This window comes from Neomonachus schauinslandi, chromosome 8 (assembly GCF_002201575.2).
Source record: "Neomonachus schauinslandi chromosome 8, ASM220157v2, whole genome shotgun sequence".
Lineage (NCBI taxonomy): Eukaryota > Metazoa > Chordata > Mammalia > Carnivora > Phocidae > Neomonachus > Neomonachus schauinslandi.
Window position 1 is genome coordinate 118,842,455 of NC_058410.1, and position 16,765 is coordinate 118,859,219.

At 48.8% G+C, this 16,765-nt stretch overlaps 1 protein-coding gene across 1 annotated transcript; it reads left to right on the forward strand.

Annotated features, from left to right (window-relative positions):
* The first annotated feature begins 23 nt into the window (after positions 1-23).
* Positions 24-8,341, forward strand: GNL1 (G protein nucleolar 1 (putative)). The gene is made up of 12 exons (XM_021697071.1): positions 24-681; positions 1,084-1,249; positions 1,597-1,733; positions 1,891-2,042; positions 2,160-2,231; positions 3,210-3,417; positions 3,585-3,680; positions 4,076-4,270; positions 6,289-6,467; positions 6,544-6,706; positions 6,959-7,099; positions 7,464-8,341. The coding sequence occupies exons 1-12, from the start codon at positions 609-611 to the stop codon at positions 7,703-7,705; spliced, it is 1,824 nt and encodes a 607-aa protein (XP_021552746.1). The 5' UTR covers positions 24-608; the 3' UTR covers positions 7,706-8,341.
* The last annotated feature ends 8,424 nt before the right edge of the window (positions 8,342-16,765 follow it).

Here is a 16,765-nt window from a genome sequence, read left to right on the forward strand (position 1 = left end):
GACCGCTACCCGCCCCTCGAGACGTCTGACCCCGCCCCCAGCGTAGACGAGCAACTGGACTTCATTCCCGGGACGCGCAGTCCCGTCTTTCCATTAGGGTCAAGCCCGGGGTGGGGGTGGGTAGAGTAGGTTCAGCGCATCCCCGCTCCTCTTTCTCCCAGGTGGTAGGACCCGCCCTCCGCTCCACCGCCCCGTCCAGGTGAGTGGTAGCTTCCCCCCCAGCGCGCAAGGTAGTGGTGACACACGTTCCCCCCTCCTCCGAACGCGAGTTGGTAGCGTCCGTGACGAAGTTAGCTTGATCCTCCCACGCGCGCCTCCTTCCTCGCAGCTGCTGCGCCCTCTCCGTGCCACTGACTCTCACGTGCGGGTAGCCCACCCCGCATCCTCGTCTTGCCTCGCTCCCAGAAGGAAGTGGCCGTATTTCTTTCGCCTTCACCCAGGCAACGGGGGGGCAAATCGGCCAGGCCCGCCCGCTGACGTCACCTCATAGCCCCGCCCCCTTTAGGGTCCCAGGCCTTTGCGGCGGGGGTTGCCCGGGGGGGTGGGGGGGGAGTCAGTTGAGGCGGCGGGAGCTCGGCGGAGGGTGGGCCAGGTGACTGGTCCAGGCCATGCCGAGAAAGAAGCCCTTCAGCGTGAAGCAAAAGAAGAAGCAGTTGCAGGACAAGCGGGAGCGGAAGCGAGGTCAGTGCGGTAGCGAGGGGAGGGGGCGGGGCTCGGGCTCCCGCACCTCTGGAAGGAGGGGTGTGCCCGCCGCATCCCTGCGGGGCATAGGAGTGGGTGTTGGCCGCGTGCCGACGATCGGGATTCTCTCACCCCGGTCTCCCTGGAAGGGGTGGGAAAGGATGGAGAATTGGGGGAGGGGAATCCCTCCAGCTCGAACGGGGCGCCATCCCCGCAGGTCCCTGGAGGAGGAATGACTCCCCCCCCCCCCAACGCACATCCGGTAGGGTCTTGGGCAGGATGGTGGAAGGATCGGGCCTCAAAAGAAATGGGGTGGTGTGAGGGGAAGCACACAGACCGGGGAGAGGGTCTTACGGCCCCTTAGAGCCGTCCCATATTGGCGTCACCGCCTCCTCCCCGCAGGGCTTCAAGATGGGCTGCGATCCAGTTCCAACAGCCGCAGCGGGAGCCGGGAGCGGCGGGAGGAGCAGACCGACACCTCGGACGGGGAATCTGTGACCCATCAAATCCGCAGGCTCAACCAGCAGCCTTCCCAGGGGCTGGGTCCTCGAAGCTATGACCCAAATCGGTGAGAGCAGGCAGGGGGCGCTGGCCGGGGCATCCCCGCCTACCCGGAAGTGAGAGTGTTGGGGGGAAAAGCTGGCTGCTGCTGGTGGAGGAGGAGGGACTGGGATGCCGAGTCTCCGCAGGCAGCTGGCTCACCGGAGCGGGCCACAATCCTCCCTACCGGAGGGGCTGGAGAGAGTTCTTGGCTTTTAAAAGGGCGAGGTTTAGGGGAAGGCCGAGCGTTGCGGGAGAGGTACTGGAGGGAGAGTCGACTGAGAGGAGACTTGAACAACTCTGGAGAGAAAGCTCTACGGAGGGGAGTTTGTGGCCACGGGATTGCAAGAAATGCTGCGGTCCCTGTCCCATTAGATACCGGCTGCATTTTGAGCGAGATAGCCGCGAGGAGGTGGAAAGGAGAAAGAGGGCAGCCCGCGAGCAAGTGCTACAGCCGGGCGGTGCTGAGCTGCTGGAGCTGGACATCCGGGAGGTCTATCAGCCTGGCTCAGGTGAGAGCTCAACACCTGGATGTTTGGGAGAGGCAATGGGCTGGGGGAAGGAGGTTGGAGGAGGAAAAGCTGACTGTGAGGGGTGAGAGGTCTGGGATCCACTCTTGAGCCCTGAAACTATTCTCAGACTTACTTGGACTTTTTCTTAACTTGCCAGTCCTGGACTTTCCCCGACGTCCTCCTTGGAGCTATGAGATGTCCAAAGAGCAGCTAATGAGCCAGGAGGAACGGAGCTTCCAGGAGTATCTTGGGAAGATTCATGGGGCTTACACCTCTGAGAAACTCAGCTACTTTGAACATAATCTGGAGGTGAGAATGGAGTGGGGACAGGAGTTGGGCATAGTGACCTTTGGTCCAGTTGGTCTGGGGTCAGTCAGGAGAGGAATTCTGGACTTAGGTACTCTTCCACTGATCTTGTCTTTTCAGACATGGAGGCAGCTGTGGCGTGTGTTGGAGATGTCTGACATTATTCTGCTTATCACTGATACCCGACATCCAGTGAGTACTGGGAATGAGGGTGACAAGGGGGATGGGGGAGGAAGATTCTTATGGGGTAAAGGGCAGAGGCAGGAGTTGGGAGATGGAGAGGTATCTTTCTTTTCTAGTCTTCTCTACCTCACAGTGATGTCTGCAGTGAGGAACTCAGTCCTTCATTCATCAGTGTCACAGTTTGTCACTCCTGCTCTGGTTAACAGACTCTCTTCTTTACTTCCTTTGATAAAGAACTAGGTATCCCGTTTTCATTCCACCACAGCTAAACCAATAGAAAGTTCTAGTGTGGTGCTCCCCGGGATTCTGTGAAGGCAGCTGGGGGCTTCCCCCGCCCCGCCACATCAGTCACTACAGAACTCAGCCTTACATGGAAGGCTAGGATAGTGGTTAAAGCTCTAAACTTGGCTGCTGGGCAACCCTTGTGTTAACCTGGCTCTGCCACTCCCAATTGCTGTCCTCTAGTGGGAAAAAGAGAGGTCTCTGGGGACATTTAGGTTGGAAGTCCTTAACGGCACGTATACATGCCCTCATGCACATACAGACGTGTGTGCTCACACGCACTCACACAGCCACACATGCTCATCACAAGCCTGCAGACATGTGCATGAGTATATGTGCATGTATATACATGCAGATCGTTGTGTGCACACAAAAACAGGTATTAAGTTTTATCCCAACCCCCACGCCCATGCCTGATCCCAACCTTTACGCCAGTGTGCTAGGTATCACTGTTTCCTTGTCCTGTTTTTGGCTCATTTCTATCCCTAATCAGGACCTGTAAGAAGTCCCCCAGAGACAGATGCACAGGTATTGCTTACTGCTACTTTATTTTTCTAGTTCAGTTTTGCTGATTTACCCTTTTGCCCCAGAATCTGCTACCACCAGAGTCTTGTCTCTGAGTGGTGCCTGGTGAGTGGGGAGCTGGAGGCAGAGAACTCTGCGTTGACCTCTGATTGCTCCCTCCTCTCACCAACCCTGTCCCAGGTTGTGAATTTCCCACCAGCACTTTACGAGTACGTGACTGGAGAACTTGGGTTGGCCTTGATCTTGGTCCTGAACAAGGTGGATCTAGCCCCACCGGCTCTCGTGGTTGCCTGGAAGCATTATTTTCACCAACACTATCCCCAGCTCCACATAGTCCTTTTTACCTCTTTCCCTCGGGACCCCCGCACCCCAGAGGACCCCAGTAGCGGTGAGTGGGCAATGAAGAAGGCAGCATGGGAGAGGTGGGGTGGCAGGGGACAACAGGGAGAACAGAGAGCCTCGTTGACAAAGGAGTACCTGATCTTGGGCCTAAGGGTGGTGGGTGAGATGGGGTGCATAAGCCCATGCACTAACACTTGTGCCCTCTGATCTCAGTTTTGAAGAAGAGTCGGAGGCGGGGGAGAGGTTGGACTCGGGCCCTGGGGCCAGAGCAGTTGCTGAGAGCCTGTGAAGCCATCACTGCAGGGAAAGGTATATACTCTTAGAGGGGAGCTGTGGAAGGATTTGGGGGTGACCCAAGGCCTGGAGTCATTTTGCTTACCTTCCCTGAAGTTCGTCCTTTCTATTATGGATGTAGGTGAGCAGCCAGGGGGAGGGATAGAAGAGGGAGCAAACTGACTTGGTGGCAACAAAGGCAGCAGGTAGGCAGGAGCCCCAGTGGTCTGTTGCCTTCAGTCTTCCCAGTATTTTTCTGGAACTCAAAAATTCACATGATTTCTGGGTGGGGTCAAGTGAAGGCTAGGGAGAATCTGTCATGTAGGTTGGCACTCTCCAACTCCAGAGGGTGCCAGTTAGATCAGCTGTGCAGTGCATAGAACTCTATGGGCCCTGGGGAGAACCTTCCTCATCTTCTCCTTCCCTGACAGTGGATTTGAGCAGCTGGCGGGAGAAGATTGCCCGAGATGTGGCAGGGGCCACCTGGGGAAATGGCTCTGGGGAGGAGGAGGAAGAGGAGGATGGACCTGCAGTCCTGGTGGAGCAGCAGACTGACTCAGCGATGGAGCCGACCGGCCCAACCCGGGAGCGCTACAAAGATGGGGTGGTGACCATCGGCTGTGTGGGTAAGGAAGTGGTGGCCCATGCATGGCGGCCTCCTCTGAAGTACAGTTTCAGAAAAGGAAAGTGTCGGCAATCGTGGAAAGATCCTGGCACCCTTGAGTTAAATTCAGGCTTTTCTTAGCTCTATACTGATTTTGAGCAAGTTATTTACTCACTCTGAGTCTTAGTTATTTTGATTTTTAGAGTGAGGATGCTGACACCCAATTAGAAGAACAGATGTGAGGAATGAAGAGAATAGCATGGGGATAGCCTATGATGACTGACCAATAGTGTTAATAGTAATAATCACAATTGTTAAAATTTAATATTTACACGGTGCTTACTAGGTACCAGGTGTTGTTCTAAATGACATATGTCTTAACTGTTCCATGGTATTCATCAATTTGTAGTAGAGAAATCACTAAGTCCTAGCAGGAGCTTAGTTAGCATGAGTATCTTTCTGAGACTTATCCCCTTAAGTCTATCGTCAAGGAGAATCTTCCCTGAATTAAGAGCCTTGTCTCTGCTCTTGGTGGGGAAGAAAGGAATGTATGATTAGGGCCTAGGGCCTCTTTCCTTTGTTGGTGGGAGAGGTAAGAAGCGACTTGGGCAAAGTTGTGGCATCTGAGGTGATAGGGGAATCAAATTAAGGAGAGTAGAGTAGTTAGTTGGGCTCCTTGGAAACGCTCCTGACTTTAGTCTTCTTTTTGTCCTGGGAACAACCTACCTGACTGCTGACAGATGGCACCCTTTCCAGTCCTTTCCTCCTGCTTCTCCCTGGCAAGGGTGGGAGGTGGGGTGTCCACTCTTTCAAGCATCTGCAGTAATTTCTCTGTGTTCAGAGTTATGTAAGGGAGAGCATTTTCTGTGGCACAGGCAGTCCTGAGCTTAGATTTACTTCTAGTTATCAGCAAATATTTACTAAGTGCCAGGGGGTGTTCCAGGAGCACATTAAGCTGCCATGAAAGTCCCTACTATCACAGAGCTTATTGCCTTGGAAGTGAATTGATTCATGATTTGAAATCATATTATTTAGGGGCAATGAAAGGGAGTAGAGAGTGACCTAGAGAGGAGGGTTCTCATGGAAAGCCCCCTCTGAGAAGAACCCGGGATGTTGAGAGGAAGTAGCCATTTGGAGATAGGGGCAAAGGGCCTTCCAGGCCAAGGGATCAGTAAATGAAAAGATCTTGATGTGGGAGCGACCTTGGTGATTATGGGACAAGCCAGAGTGTCAGAGCACTGGGAGATGGGAGCCATGGGAATAAGTAAGATGGAGGAGAGGGGCAGGACTTGGGAGTTCATGGTCTGTGAAAGGGGCTGGCTGTAGAGCTGGGTCATGGTATCTCAGTTGGGTAAGAAGGGAAGTGAGGACATGAGTCCTGTATGGAATAGTGAAGATTTATTGGAACTGAGGAACAGAATAAGTGAGCTGGAATGATAGGATATCAGGGCAGAGAGTGGTGCTTGCAGTTGAGATTTTGGAGGTGTGAACTGACCAGATCCAGGGTATGACCATGGCAGTGGGTAGTTGGAAATGACCTTTGGAAGATAGATGCTGGCACTGAGAGGCCAGGGTGCTAAACAGGCCACCTGTGCAGATACCAAAGTCACCCAGAGTGATGGAGGTGGTCCTGAAGAGAGTGGCAGTGAGCCTCAAGGGTTTCCAGTCTTCTCCCTGGAGAAGTTCCGATGATTATGAGCTGCATGTCTCACTTGTATTGGGCATTTAGTGTACTGCAGGCACTGAACCACACAGTCGTTTTTAATCCTGACCACTTTGAGCTTGAAGGTATCTGCACTTGTAAAATGAGGAAACAGAGGCTCAGAAAATGAAGTAAATTGCTTTGAGGTTACAAAACTGATAAGTGGAGAGGCCAGGATTCAGCCCTGGTGGCCCAGAGTCTGATTTGAAATTTGCAGGGTTATACTGCTTCCTTAATTTCTGTGCCTTACTTCCCTTTTTATCTATGGCTACAGTACTGCATCCTGCCTGTCGCAGAGTAGGGAACTGTCCAGTGTTAATTTTTCTTGCCTTCCTTAGGTTTCCCCAATGTGGGCAAGTCCTCTCTGATCAACGGGCTGGTGGGCAGGAAGGTTGTGAGTGTCTCCAGAACTCCTGGCCACACCAGATATTTTCAGACCTACTTTCTCACCCCCTCTGTGAAGCTCTGTGACTGCCCTGGCCTCATATTCCCATCCCTTCTGCCCAGGCAGTTACAGGTATGACGGCAGAGGGGGCAGGGAGGGAGAAGAGGCAGGAGGTCAGGAACAGACTGAGCATTTTGTTTCCCCTCAGGTTCTGGCAGGGATCTACCCCATTGCCCAAATCCAGGAGCCATACACTGCCGTCGGCTACCTGGCCTCTCGAATCCCTGTGCAGGTCCTGCTCCGCCTGCGCCACCCAGAGGCCAAGGATCCCTCAGCGGAACACCCCTGGTGTGCCTGGGACATCTGTGAAGGTGGGCTCCATGTTCCTGGTTTCCCCTCCCCTTACCCTGAACCCTGCCCTATCTCCTCACCGCTCCTCAGAGGTTCTGCCATTGGTGAAGCACCTGGCTACTCATGCCTGGATTTCTGTCGTGGGGCCTGCAAGATCAGTGGCCTGGGATGTTCTTGGAGAAAACTGGAAGAGCTGTGTTATGGGAATGGGGTGGTGGTGACTGGGCCCAGTTAATGGCTTCCCTCCCCACTATTGTCTTCTCTCTCTCCAGCCTGGGCAGAGAAGCGTGGTTATAAGACAGCTAAGGCAGCGCGGAACGATGTGTACAGAGCAGCCAATAGCCTCCTACGGCTGGCACTGGACGGCCGCCTCAGCCTGTGTTTTCATCCCCCGGGCTACAGTGAACAGAAAGGTCAGACAGCCAGTGTTCTTGTGCTATACTGTAGGCAGAAGGGTGTGGGCTTTGTGGCCACACAGAACGAGGGTCAGGCCTGGATTCTGTACCTGTCGGCCAACTCTGTGTTCCTAAGTGTCTTTGAGACAGTTTCCTGATCCGCAAAGGCAGGGTGGTAGTTGCCCCCTGGTCAGGCGGCGGTGGAGAGCTCATGTAGGCGGAGCTGCTGTTCAGTGCCTAGCACCTGGGAGTCTGAATGATTGAACGGGCGAATGCTGGCGGCTGCAAAACCAATTGTTACTCTTAGTCTTTGCCTCTTCCCCACCTTTCTTTGGCTTTAGTTCCTTGCTTAAAACTTTCCTTTCTTGTTTTGGTTCCCCAGGCACCTGGGAGTCCCATCCGGAGACCACAGAGCTGGTGGTTTTGCAGGGCAGGGTGGGGCCAGCAGGTGACGAGGAGGAGGAGGAAGAAGAAGAGTTGAGCAGCTCCTGTGAGGAGGAGGGAGAGGAGGACCGGGATGCGGATGAGGAGGGGGAAGGGGATGAGGACACCCCAACTTCAGCTCCAGGGTCCAGCCTGGCTGCCCGAAACCCTTATGCCCTACTGGGAGAGGACGAGTGCTGAGTCCCTACGCTGCTCCATCTGCTCCACCCAGCGTCTCTGCTTTTGGACTGACCTGGGGGTACCTCCCCTCTGCTGCCCCAGTTGTGAATAAAGATTGTCTGCTTTGTAGCCCCTTCCCCGAATGGACTGAGGTGAGAGCGGCTGTTTTAGCCACCAGCTGTGGGAGGCCTCTCTCCTCTTCTCCTTTCTTTCCCCTCTTGGGGAAGGAAGAGTTCTCTTAGGGGTTAATTCACTGGGTTGTAAGGCCCTGAAATCCACTGTCTCTGCTCACTCTCCCACTCTGCACCGTATGAATCCCATTATCAACATGGGGAGGGTAAGTCACTTCAGGCTTTGAGGCCTGGTCTGAATCCAACCCTCTTTCGGAGTTAGTGCCATTCCTTCTCTCTTGTGTGCCCCCCTGCTGCTAGACCTGGGTCTACTAAGGTCTACTAGTAAGGAGCTTTTTGGAGCAGAAGTGATAAGAGGTGTGACAAGCTGATGTCTCCGTGTGAGCTTTTTATAGGATTTATTCAAATTCAACAAATACTTATCAAGGACCAACTGTGTGTCTGGATCTCTGCTAAGCACTGAGCATATAAAGATGCGCAGACAGGGCCTGACCTAAATGTGCATGCAGCCTGGCCATGATTAAGACCCCATTCTCAGGCACCCAAGAAGGGTGTGTGATACTCTCCAAATCTTTGGGGCTCATACACTATAATTCTAGGACTTCCTGTTGATAGAAATTTTTAGTTAAGACAATGTTTGTGAAAATGGTGATTAAATGTGTACAAGTAGCATCTTAACTACTGGCAAACAACTAGTGTGCACATTTATGATTTAAGCAGACCAGCCCCTTAAGTACAGTGTTAAGCTTTATTATTTAAAGGCCCACATGCACTAAAGGTCTATGAGATTCATAGGAGAGGGCACAGAGCCAGTGGTTTGTTTTTTGTTGGGTTTTTTTTTTTAAGATTTTATTTATTTATTCGACAGAGAGAGAGAGCGAGAGAGGGAACACAAGCAGGGGGAGTGGGAGAGGGAGAAGCAGGCTTCCAGCAGAGCAGGGAGCCCGATGCGGGGTCGATCCCGGGACCCTGGGATCATGACCTGAGCCAAAGGCAGACGCTTAACGACTGAGCCACCCAAGCGCCCCGAGCTGGTGTTTTGAATCCCAGTTAGCCTGGTTGGGGACAGAGCAAAGATGATCAGTGCAGGGTCTGAGCTAGAACTCAGCAGGTAGCCAAAGCTATCTTATGGAGTCCTGTGCATCTCAGCAGCAGTCAGTTATCTTGTGAGTCAGGGCATCTGAAGACTTTCTGTACTTCTTTGTTAAGCAGGCGGCTGGACTCCTAGACTTAATTGTTGGAGAAAAGGGAGAATGGGATTTGTTTTGTTGGTTGCCACAGTGTTGTCTGAGTTAAGTGGTAGCAAAAAGTATTTTCAACAGGTTGACAAACCTATACTGTTAGGTGCAGGGGTGAGGAGAAGATGGAGTACCAGATTCCTTCTCTTCACTCTAAAGCATCCCCTGCAGGATCTGGGTCCCTGGGCAGTTTTTCTTTTTTTTTTAAGAATTTTATTTTTTATTATTTTTTAAAGATTTTTTATTTATTTATTAGAGAGAGAATGAGAGACAGCATGAGAGGGAGGAGGGTCAGAGGGAGAAGCAGACTCCCTGCTGAGCAGGGAGCCCGACGCGGGACTCGATCCCGGGACTCCAGGATCATGACCTGAGCTGAAGGCAGTCGCTTAACGAACTGAGCCACCCAGGGCAGTTTTCTGTAATGCTAGTAGAAACCTGGTCAATCCAGGAGTGAAGGAAAGGAAGTACATTTAGGCGAGGCTGACCTGTTTGGCTTTTGAGTCCTGGTCACATTTCCCCAAGCTCACCATCTGTTGGTCCCAGTGAAGACATAAGTCCTGGAATTTCTAGTCCAGTGCAAAGATAAAATACCATCAGCATGTGAATGTGCTTGAAGGTTACTTAAAATGTGTGGTAAAAGAAAAAGTCCCAGTTAGAGAAAAGCCCACCTATCTCCCATCTTGGGCTCTTGAGCCTCGAGGCTGACTCTTCTGATGGAAGAAAGGAGCTAAGGCTCAGCTTCCTCTGAGGGTTCATGATGTTTAGGGAAGCAGAGGATTTATCTGCTTCTAGAGGTAGGGGACATTGGAGTGTTCTCAAGAAATGGAGGAAAGGGAGAAAATCAGAATTCTACCTGTCCCCTCCCCACCTCCTCTGCAATGCTGCCTCTCTTCACTTTTATCTCTTTGGTGTGTCATGAATTTCACCAGGGCTATTGGGAGAGTCTGGGTGTGGGGATGAAAAGGTGAGACCTGGAGCTGAAGGGGAAGCTGAAGAGTGGGGATTTTTTTTTTAAGATTTTACTATTTATTTTTTAAAATTTTTCATTTATTTTTCATTTATTTTTTGCTTATTTGTCAGGGAGAGAGAGAGTGAGAGAGAGAGCTATCACAAGGAGGGGGAGCGGCAGGCAGAGGGAGAAGCAGGCTCCTGCTGAGCAAGGAGCACAATGTGGGATTTGATCCCAGGACCCTGGGATCATGACCTGAGCCGAAGACAGATGCTTAACCGACTGAGCCACCCTGGCGCCCCAAGAGGGGGGATTTTTATGCTGAACACCTAGAAGGAGGTAACATCCCCCATGGGCTATACTGTAAATGATTCTTTCCAGGCACCTGTCACTGACTCACTCAATGTAGCAAAGAAAGACTGGGAAAAGAACTATCTTAGCATCAAACAGATTTCAGAGAAGGACAAATAATACCCCAATAACAGTACCTGGGGCTAAGAGTTGAAACTAAAAGGGACAAAGGAAACCAGGGGTCCAATCTCCCTTCCATGCTGAAATACCCAAGACCCCTGTCCTCACATTCCTTGGCCTATGTCACATCTACTATGAGGATACTTGACCATGGAGGCTTGGGGCCCTGGCAGTTCCCATTGCTTCTGGCTAGTGTCTGTCTCTCTCAAAGTTTATTTATTTATGCAGTCTCTACACCCAATGTGGGGCTTGAACTCATGACCCTGAGATCAAGAGCCACATGCTCTCCCGACTAAGCCAGCCAGGCACCTCTCTGGTCAGTCTATTGATGGAGAGAACTCAGTGCTTCTCTCATTCATACTGGCATTCTATTTAGACACTGAGAAACTTCCTTCCAGGAGTCCCTGTTTTCAGACTGAGTTGTTTTTTTTTTTTTTTTAAGATTTTATTTATTTGAGACTTACAGAGAAGAGAGAGCACCAGTGGGTTGGGGGTTGTAGGAGCAGATAGAGAGAGAGGGAGAAGCAGACTCCTCACTGAGCAGGGAGCCCGACGAGGGGCTCAATCCCAGAATCCTGGGATCATGATCTGAGCCAAAGGCAGACGCATAACTAACTGAGCCACCTAGGCGCCACATCAGACTGAGTTCTAATCCTGCTTCTGGGACAATGTGCAGTCTAGGTTTGTTCAATTATCTGGGCCTCTGTTTCTTAATTTTTTATGATCACTGATACAATCAACAAAAGTTGGTTGAAAACAATATGTGCCAGGCATGCTGAGTTTTCTGGAACAAAGAAATTGAATAAGGCATAGACTGTACCCTCAAGGACTAAAACAGCTAGATACTAATAATACAATAATTCTATAGCACTATGTAAATTAATTACATGTGTCCATTGAACTTCATAACTAAGCTGGCTAGAACTATAATCACCCCAAGGATTCATTCACCCACTGAACATTTGTTGAGCAATCACTATCTGCCAGTTGCTGCTAAGTGGTAAGTGATGTAGAAGTGGTCCTTTGTGGGGGCGCCTGGGTGGCTCATTTGTTAAGCATCTGCCTTCAGCTCAGGTCATGATCCCAGAGTCCTGGGATTGAGCCCCGTGTCGGGCTCCCTGCTCTGCAGGAAGCCTGCTTCTCCCTCTCCCATGCCACCTGCTTGTGTTCCCTCTCTTGCTGTGTGTCTCTGTCAAATAAATAAATAAAATCTTTAAAAAAAAAAAAAAGTGGTCCTTTGTGGGGCTCACAATTTATTGGAGAATGGAAACAAATAGACAATTACAAAAAAAGTATAATAAATGCTGTGAGAAGGGTCATATAGGGTCCCATGGGTTAGTGGTGGCTCCATGGGGGTGGGGGGTGTCTTGGGATGCTTATCAGCAAGAAGTGGTGGACAGGGCTGGAAGCTGTGTTTGTATAGCAAGTTATGTAAGACTGTGAAAAAGTCGGTAGTCTATGGTAAATAATTGCTATGAAAATACTCAACAGGGGCAGCTAAACCAGTCTGGGTGAGTCAAAAGAAGCCTAGAGGAACAGAGGTCCAAGCCAAGGCCTGAAGACTGATTAGGAGTTAGTCAGGCATTGAGAGGGCAAGAGCATTCCAGAGGGGACAGCCAAGGTTAAGGAACAAGCACATGACAAACTGGGAAGACCAATGTATTCAGCGTGACTTAGGGGCTTATGGTACAAGGGAGAGGTGGGGAAAGGTGAAGCAGGAGAGGGAGGCTTGGGCCTTGTCAGCCATGCTAAAGAGGGAGGCTTTATCCAGAGGAATAGTGAAGAACTTTAAGCCTAAAAACAAGGAGAGATTTGTGACTTAGATCACTTTGCAGTATAGAGACTGGCTTGGAAAGGGGAGAGAGATCCAAGGCTTTTGCAGTGATCCCAGGGGAAGAGAATGGAAACTGGAATTAAGGCAGTGGCTGATGGAAGAGAAGTAGTTTTTTTTTTTAAAAGATCTTATTTATTTATTTGACAGAGAGAGAGAGAGGGAACACAAGCAGGGGAAACAGCAGAGGGAGAGGGAGAAGCAGGCTTCCCGCAGAGCAAGGAGCCCGATGTGGGGCTCGATCCCAGGACCCCGGGATCATGACCTGAGCCGAAGGCAGACGCTTAACCGACTGAGCCACCCAGGCGCCCCGGAAGAGAAGTAGTTTTATGGGGTGCTTAGGAGGTAAAGTTAATGTCTGGGGAATCGTTTTACTGTGTGGAGGAGGGGGAGAGACAAGATTGCATACCCTGTTTCTGACTTGACAACTGGGTGGGTGGCACCATTTTCTGCGACAGGGTTTATTCCAGTGGAGCTTGGAGGAAGGGGGTCATGGCTGCACAGATTTGGGTGGCATCAACACACAGCGGGAGGAGAGTAATGGAGATAGCCCTCAGAAAATGTGTAGCATGAGAAGAGAGCTAAGGAAGAAAGTAAAGAACATACACCAAAGGGAAGGCAGGGCAAGAGAAGCCAGCTGACAGGGTGAAACCTGGAAAGTGTGGTGCGGTGAAAGCCCAGGTAAGAAGGCGAAGTGTGAGATGCTCCTGGGGAGTGATGACACCAAGAATGAGAAGTGGCCACTGGATTTGGCAGCAAGGAGCCTTGATGGTATTGGTGGGAGCAGTTCGATTGGACAGGTGAGATCAGAAGCCCCAGATGTCAGACGATGGAGGAATAATTTGGAGGAAGGAAATGGAGGCAGTGAAGGAAAGAATACAATTCTCAATAAATTTGGCCGTATTTGCAAGGAAAGAAAAATGGAGGGAGCAGAGTATATAGAATTGAGGAAACTTTTTTTTTTTTTTGTAAAGTTTTGAGTGTTTTAATATGCTGTTAAGAAGAAGGATCAAGTGAGGCAGAAAAGTTGGAAATGCAGGAAAGTAGGAATTAGAATGGGACAAGCCCCGGAGAGCAGAAGCTGGTGGTACTGAGAGTGCGGGTGCCGGGAGTACCCTCCTGCAGGAGTCGAGTGGCTTCTGTCTTAATAGAAGGAAACAGCACTGACATTCAGCTGGTCTCCTCTGGTACGGCTCAACCAGTTGTTAGAACACTTCTGTGCCAGTTAGTACGTAGTATAGGTAAGTGCAATAAGCAGTAAACATAATTAATAAAATCTGATATGAACTCCTCGATTCAAGCTAATTAAGAGCTTGCAACAGCTATTGGTTAAAGGGTTTGCAGCGGCATCTGAGACGCTTAGCAGCGGCGTCCTCTGCTGGTGGGGCAGCACTACTGCAGGCGGAGAGTGGCTTTGTACATATATGAAGCACTCTTTAAAATTGCCTGTTTTTTTTTTTTTAAGATTTTATTTATTTGAGAGCGAGAATGAGACAGCATGAGAGGGAGGAGGGTCAGAGGGAGAAGCAGACTCCCTGCCGAGCAGGGAGCCCGATGCGGGACTCGATCCCGGGACTCCAGGATCATGACCTGAGCTGAAGGCAGTCGCTTAACCAACTAAAATTGCCTGTTTAAATTATCTTTGAAGTATGGGAGTTGCTACTGCTTCTAAATAGTTAGCTTCTATTTTTATTTTATTGCTAGTACATTGTCATTCTTGTGCCATTAAGTTGCAGTGTTTGAATATTTACAAATTCAAGAATTTTTAATAAAATATTAAAACCAAACTTGGGTGAAGAGAACAAAGTTTGGATATGTTTCTTAATGTGTCTTTTGAAATATCAAAGTGAAAATCACTTGATTGCTGGGGCGCCTGGGTGGCTCAGTCGTTAAGCGTCTGCCTTCGGCTAGGGTCATGATCCCAGGGTCCTGGGATCAAGCGCCGCATTGGGGTCCCTGCTCCGCGGGAAGCCTGCTTCTCCCTCTCCCACTCCCCCTGCTTGTGTTCCCTCTCTCGCTGTGTCTCTCTCTGTTAAATAAATAAATAAAATCTTTAAAAAAAAATCTAGTTTGTCTGATATAGGGGTTGCTACCCCTGCTTTCTTTTGATGTCCATTAGCATGATAAATGGTTCTCCGCCCCCCCCCCCACTTTCAATCTGGAGGTGTCTTTGTGTCCAAAATGTGTCTTTTGCAGACAGCATATTGATGGGTCTTCGTTTATTCTTTTTTTTTTTTCAGATTTTATTTATTTATTTGTCAGAGAGTGAGAGAGAGAGAGAGTGAGCACAAGTAGGGGGAGTGGGAGAGGGAGAAGCAGGCTCCGGCTGAGCAGGGAGCCCAATGTAGGACTCAGTCCCAGGACCCTCGGATCATGACCTGAGCTGAAGACATGTTTGACTGACTGAGCCACCCAGGCGTCCCTGGTCTTGTCTTTTTTAATCCAGTTTGATACCCTATGTCTTGATTGGAGCATTTAGCCCATTTACATTCAGAGTAATTATTGAAAGATATGAATTTAGTGCCATTCTATTACTTGTAAAGTCGCTATTATAGTAGATTGTCTGTTTCTTTCTGGTCTTTATTACTTTTGGGCTTTGTCTCTGCTCAAAGGATCCCCTTTACTATTTCTTGCAGGGTTGTTTTAGTGTACACAAATTCCTTTAGTTTTTGTTTGTTCTGGAAACTCTTTATCTCTCCTTTTGTTCTGAATGACAGCTTTGCTGGATAAAGTATTCTTGGCTGCATATTTTTCCCATTTAGCATAGTGAGTATATCATGCCAGTCCTTTCTGGCCTGCCAGGTCTCTGTGGATGGGTATGCTGCCAGCCTTATGTTTCTACCCTTGTAGCTTAAGGACCTCTTGCCCCGAGCTTCTTTCAGGATTTTCTCTTTATCTCCGATATTTGCAAGCTTCACTATGATATGTGGAGGTATTGATTTTGAGGGGGGTTCTCTGTGCCTCCTGGACTTGAATGCACATTTCCTTCCCCAGATTAGGGATGTTCACAGCTATAATTTGTTCAAATAAAGCTTCTGCCCCTCTCTCTCTCTTCATCTTCTGGGACCCCTATCATCTGGATATTATTTCACTTTATGGTATCACTGATTTCAGTGTCTCCCTTGGTGATCCAGTAGTTTTTTTCCTCAGCTTCCTTATTTTCCATCAGTTTGTCTTTTGTATCCCGACTCTCTCTTCTGCCTCATTTATCCTAGCTGTTAGAGCCTCCATTTTTTACTCCATTTCAGTAATAGCATTTTTAATTTCAGCCTGATTAGATTTTAGTTCTTTTATTTCTTCACTACTGGTTTCTCTAGTGTCTTCTATGCTTTTTAAAACCCAGCTAGTATCTTTATAATCGTTGTTTTGAAAACTAGTTCTAACATCTTACTTATATCCATATTGATTAAATCCCTGGCAGTGAGTACTACCTGTTGTTCTTTCTTTTGGGGTGAGTTCCTCTGTCTCATCATTATGTTGAGAAAAGAATAGAAGAAATAAAGAGAAAAGACAAAAATAACAACAGAAAAAAAACAAACAAATCAGAAGAAAACAAAACAAAATAAGAAAAAAATCAAAGAAGAATAAAACAGAACAAAACAATAAACTAGATCCTGGGTGTATTTTGGTCTGTTTGTTAAAAGAAACTAGATCCCAAAATTGGAAAGAAAAATTTATATATATACAAAAATAAAATACAATGACAGGAAACATAAAATGAAAATATATATAATGCATATATAAAAATAAAAATAAAATCGAGTAAAGAAAAGAATTGAAAAAATAAGGAAATAGCTGAAAAAAATAAAATTGAAAGACTAAGGAATAATAAAAAAACCCACAAATGGTATATACTGTTTCCCCAAAAGCTGAAGTTTTCCAGTTTTCTATTATCAGTAAGCCTCATGCTAGCGAGTTGTTCATGCTAGTCTTCTGGGGGAAGGGTCTGTTGTGCTGATTCTCAGGTGTCCTTGCCCTGGTGGAATTGGGCCTCCCTTGCAAAGGGGCCGGGCTTAATGTAAGAAGCTCTGGATTCCATCATGTGGTGCTATTTTGCTCCTTGAAGGCTTTTCAGCACTGATGGTGAAGCTACAGAGAAGGTTCTTATCTCAAGTTGTTGAAGAATGAATCTCCCGGACAAAGGAGAGTGAGTAAAGTGATAGAGTTTTAAGCAAGGATACAGAAAAAGCTCCCAGGAGTGAGAGGAGTTCAAACAGGGTTGCAACTGAGGGCTTTTAGGGTTGGTCTTGTATTGACTTCTCTACTGGCAGGACCACTGATTAAGGACTAGTGATAACATCGTTAATGGCTTACTTCTTTTTAGGGTTTGGTTATTTTCTGTTGACCACAGGAGACTGTCATAAATAAGACTTCCCCCTTGGACACCTAGGGCAGGGTGGTCTGGAGTGTTCCCTTATTCTAGTTTCCTTCCACTTCTGCATTTTTGGGATTTCTGTGAGC

Excerpts from the sequence above, each read along its gene's own strand:
- GNL1 (XM_021697071.1), top strand. The coding sequence starts at position 609 with ATGCCGAGAAAGAAGCCCTTCAGCGTGAAGCAAAAGAAGAAGCAGTTG. Across the intron at positions 3,418-3,584 it reads CCCAGAGGACCCCAGTAGCG|TTTTGAAGAAGAGTCGGAGG; the intron begins GTGAGTGGGCAA and ends CTCTGATCTCAG. Across the intron at positions 6,468-6,543 it reads TTCTGCCCAGGCAGTTACAG|GTTCTGGCAGGGATCTACCC; the intron begins GTATGACGGCAG and ends GTTTCCCCTCAG.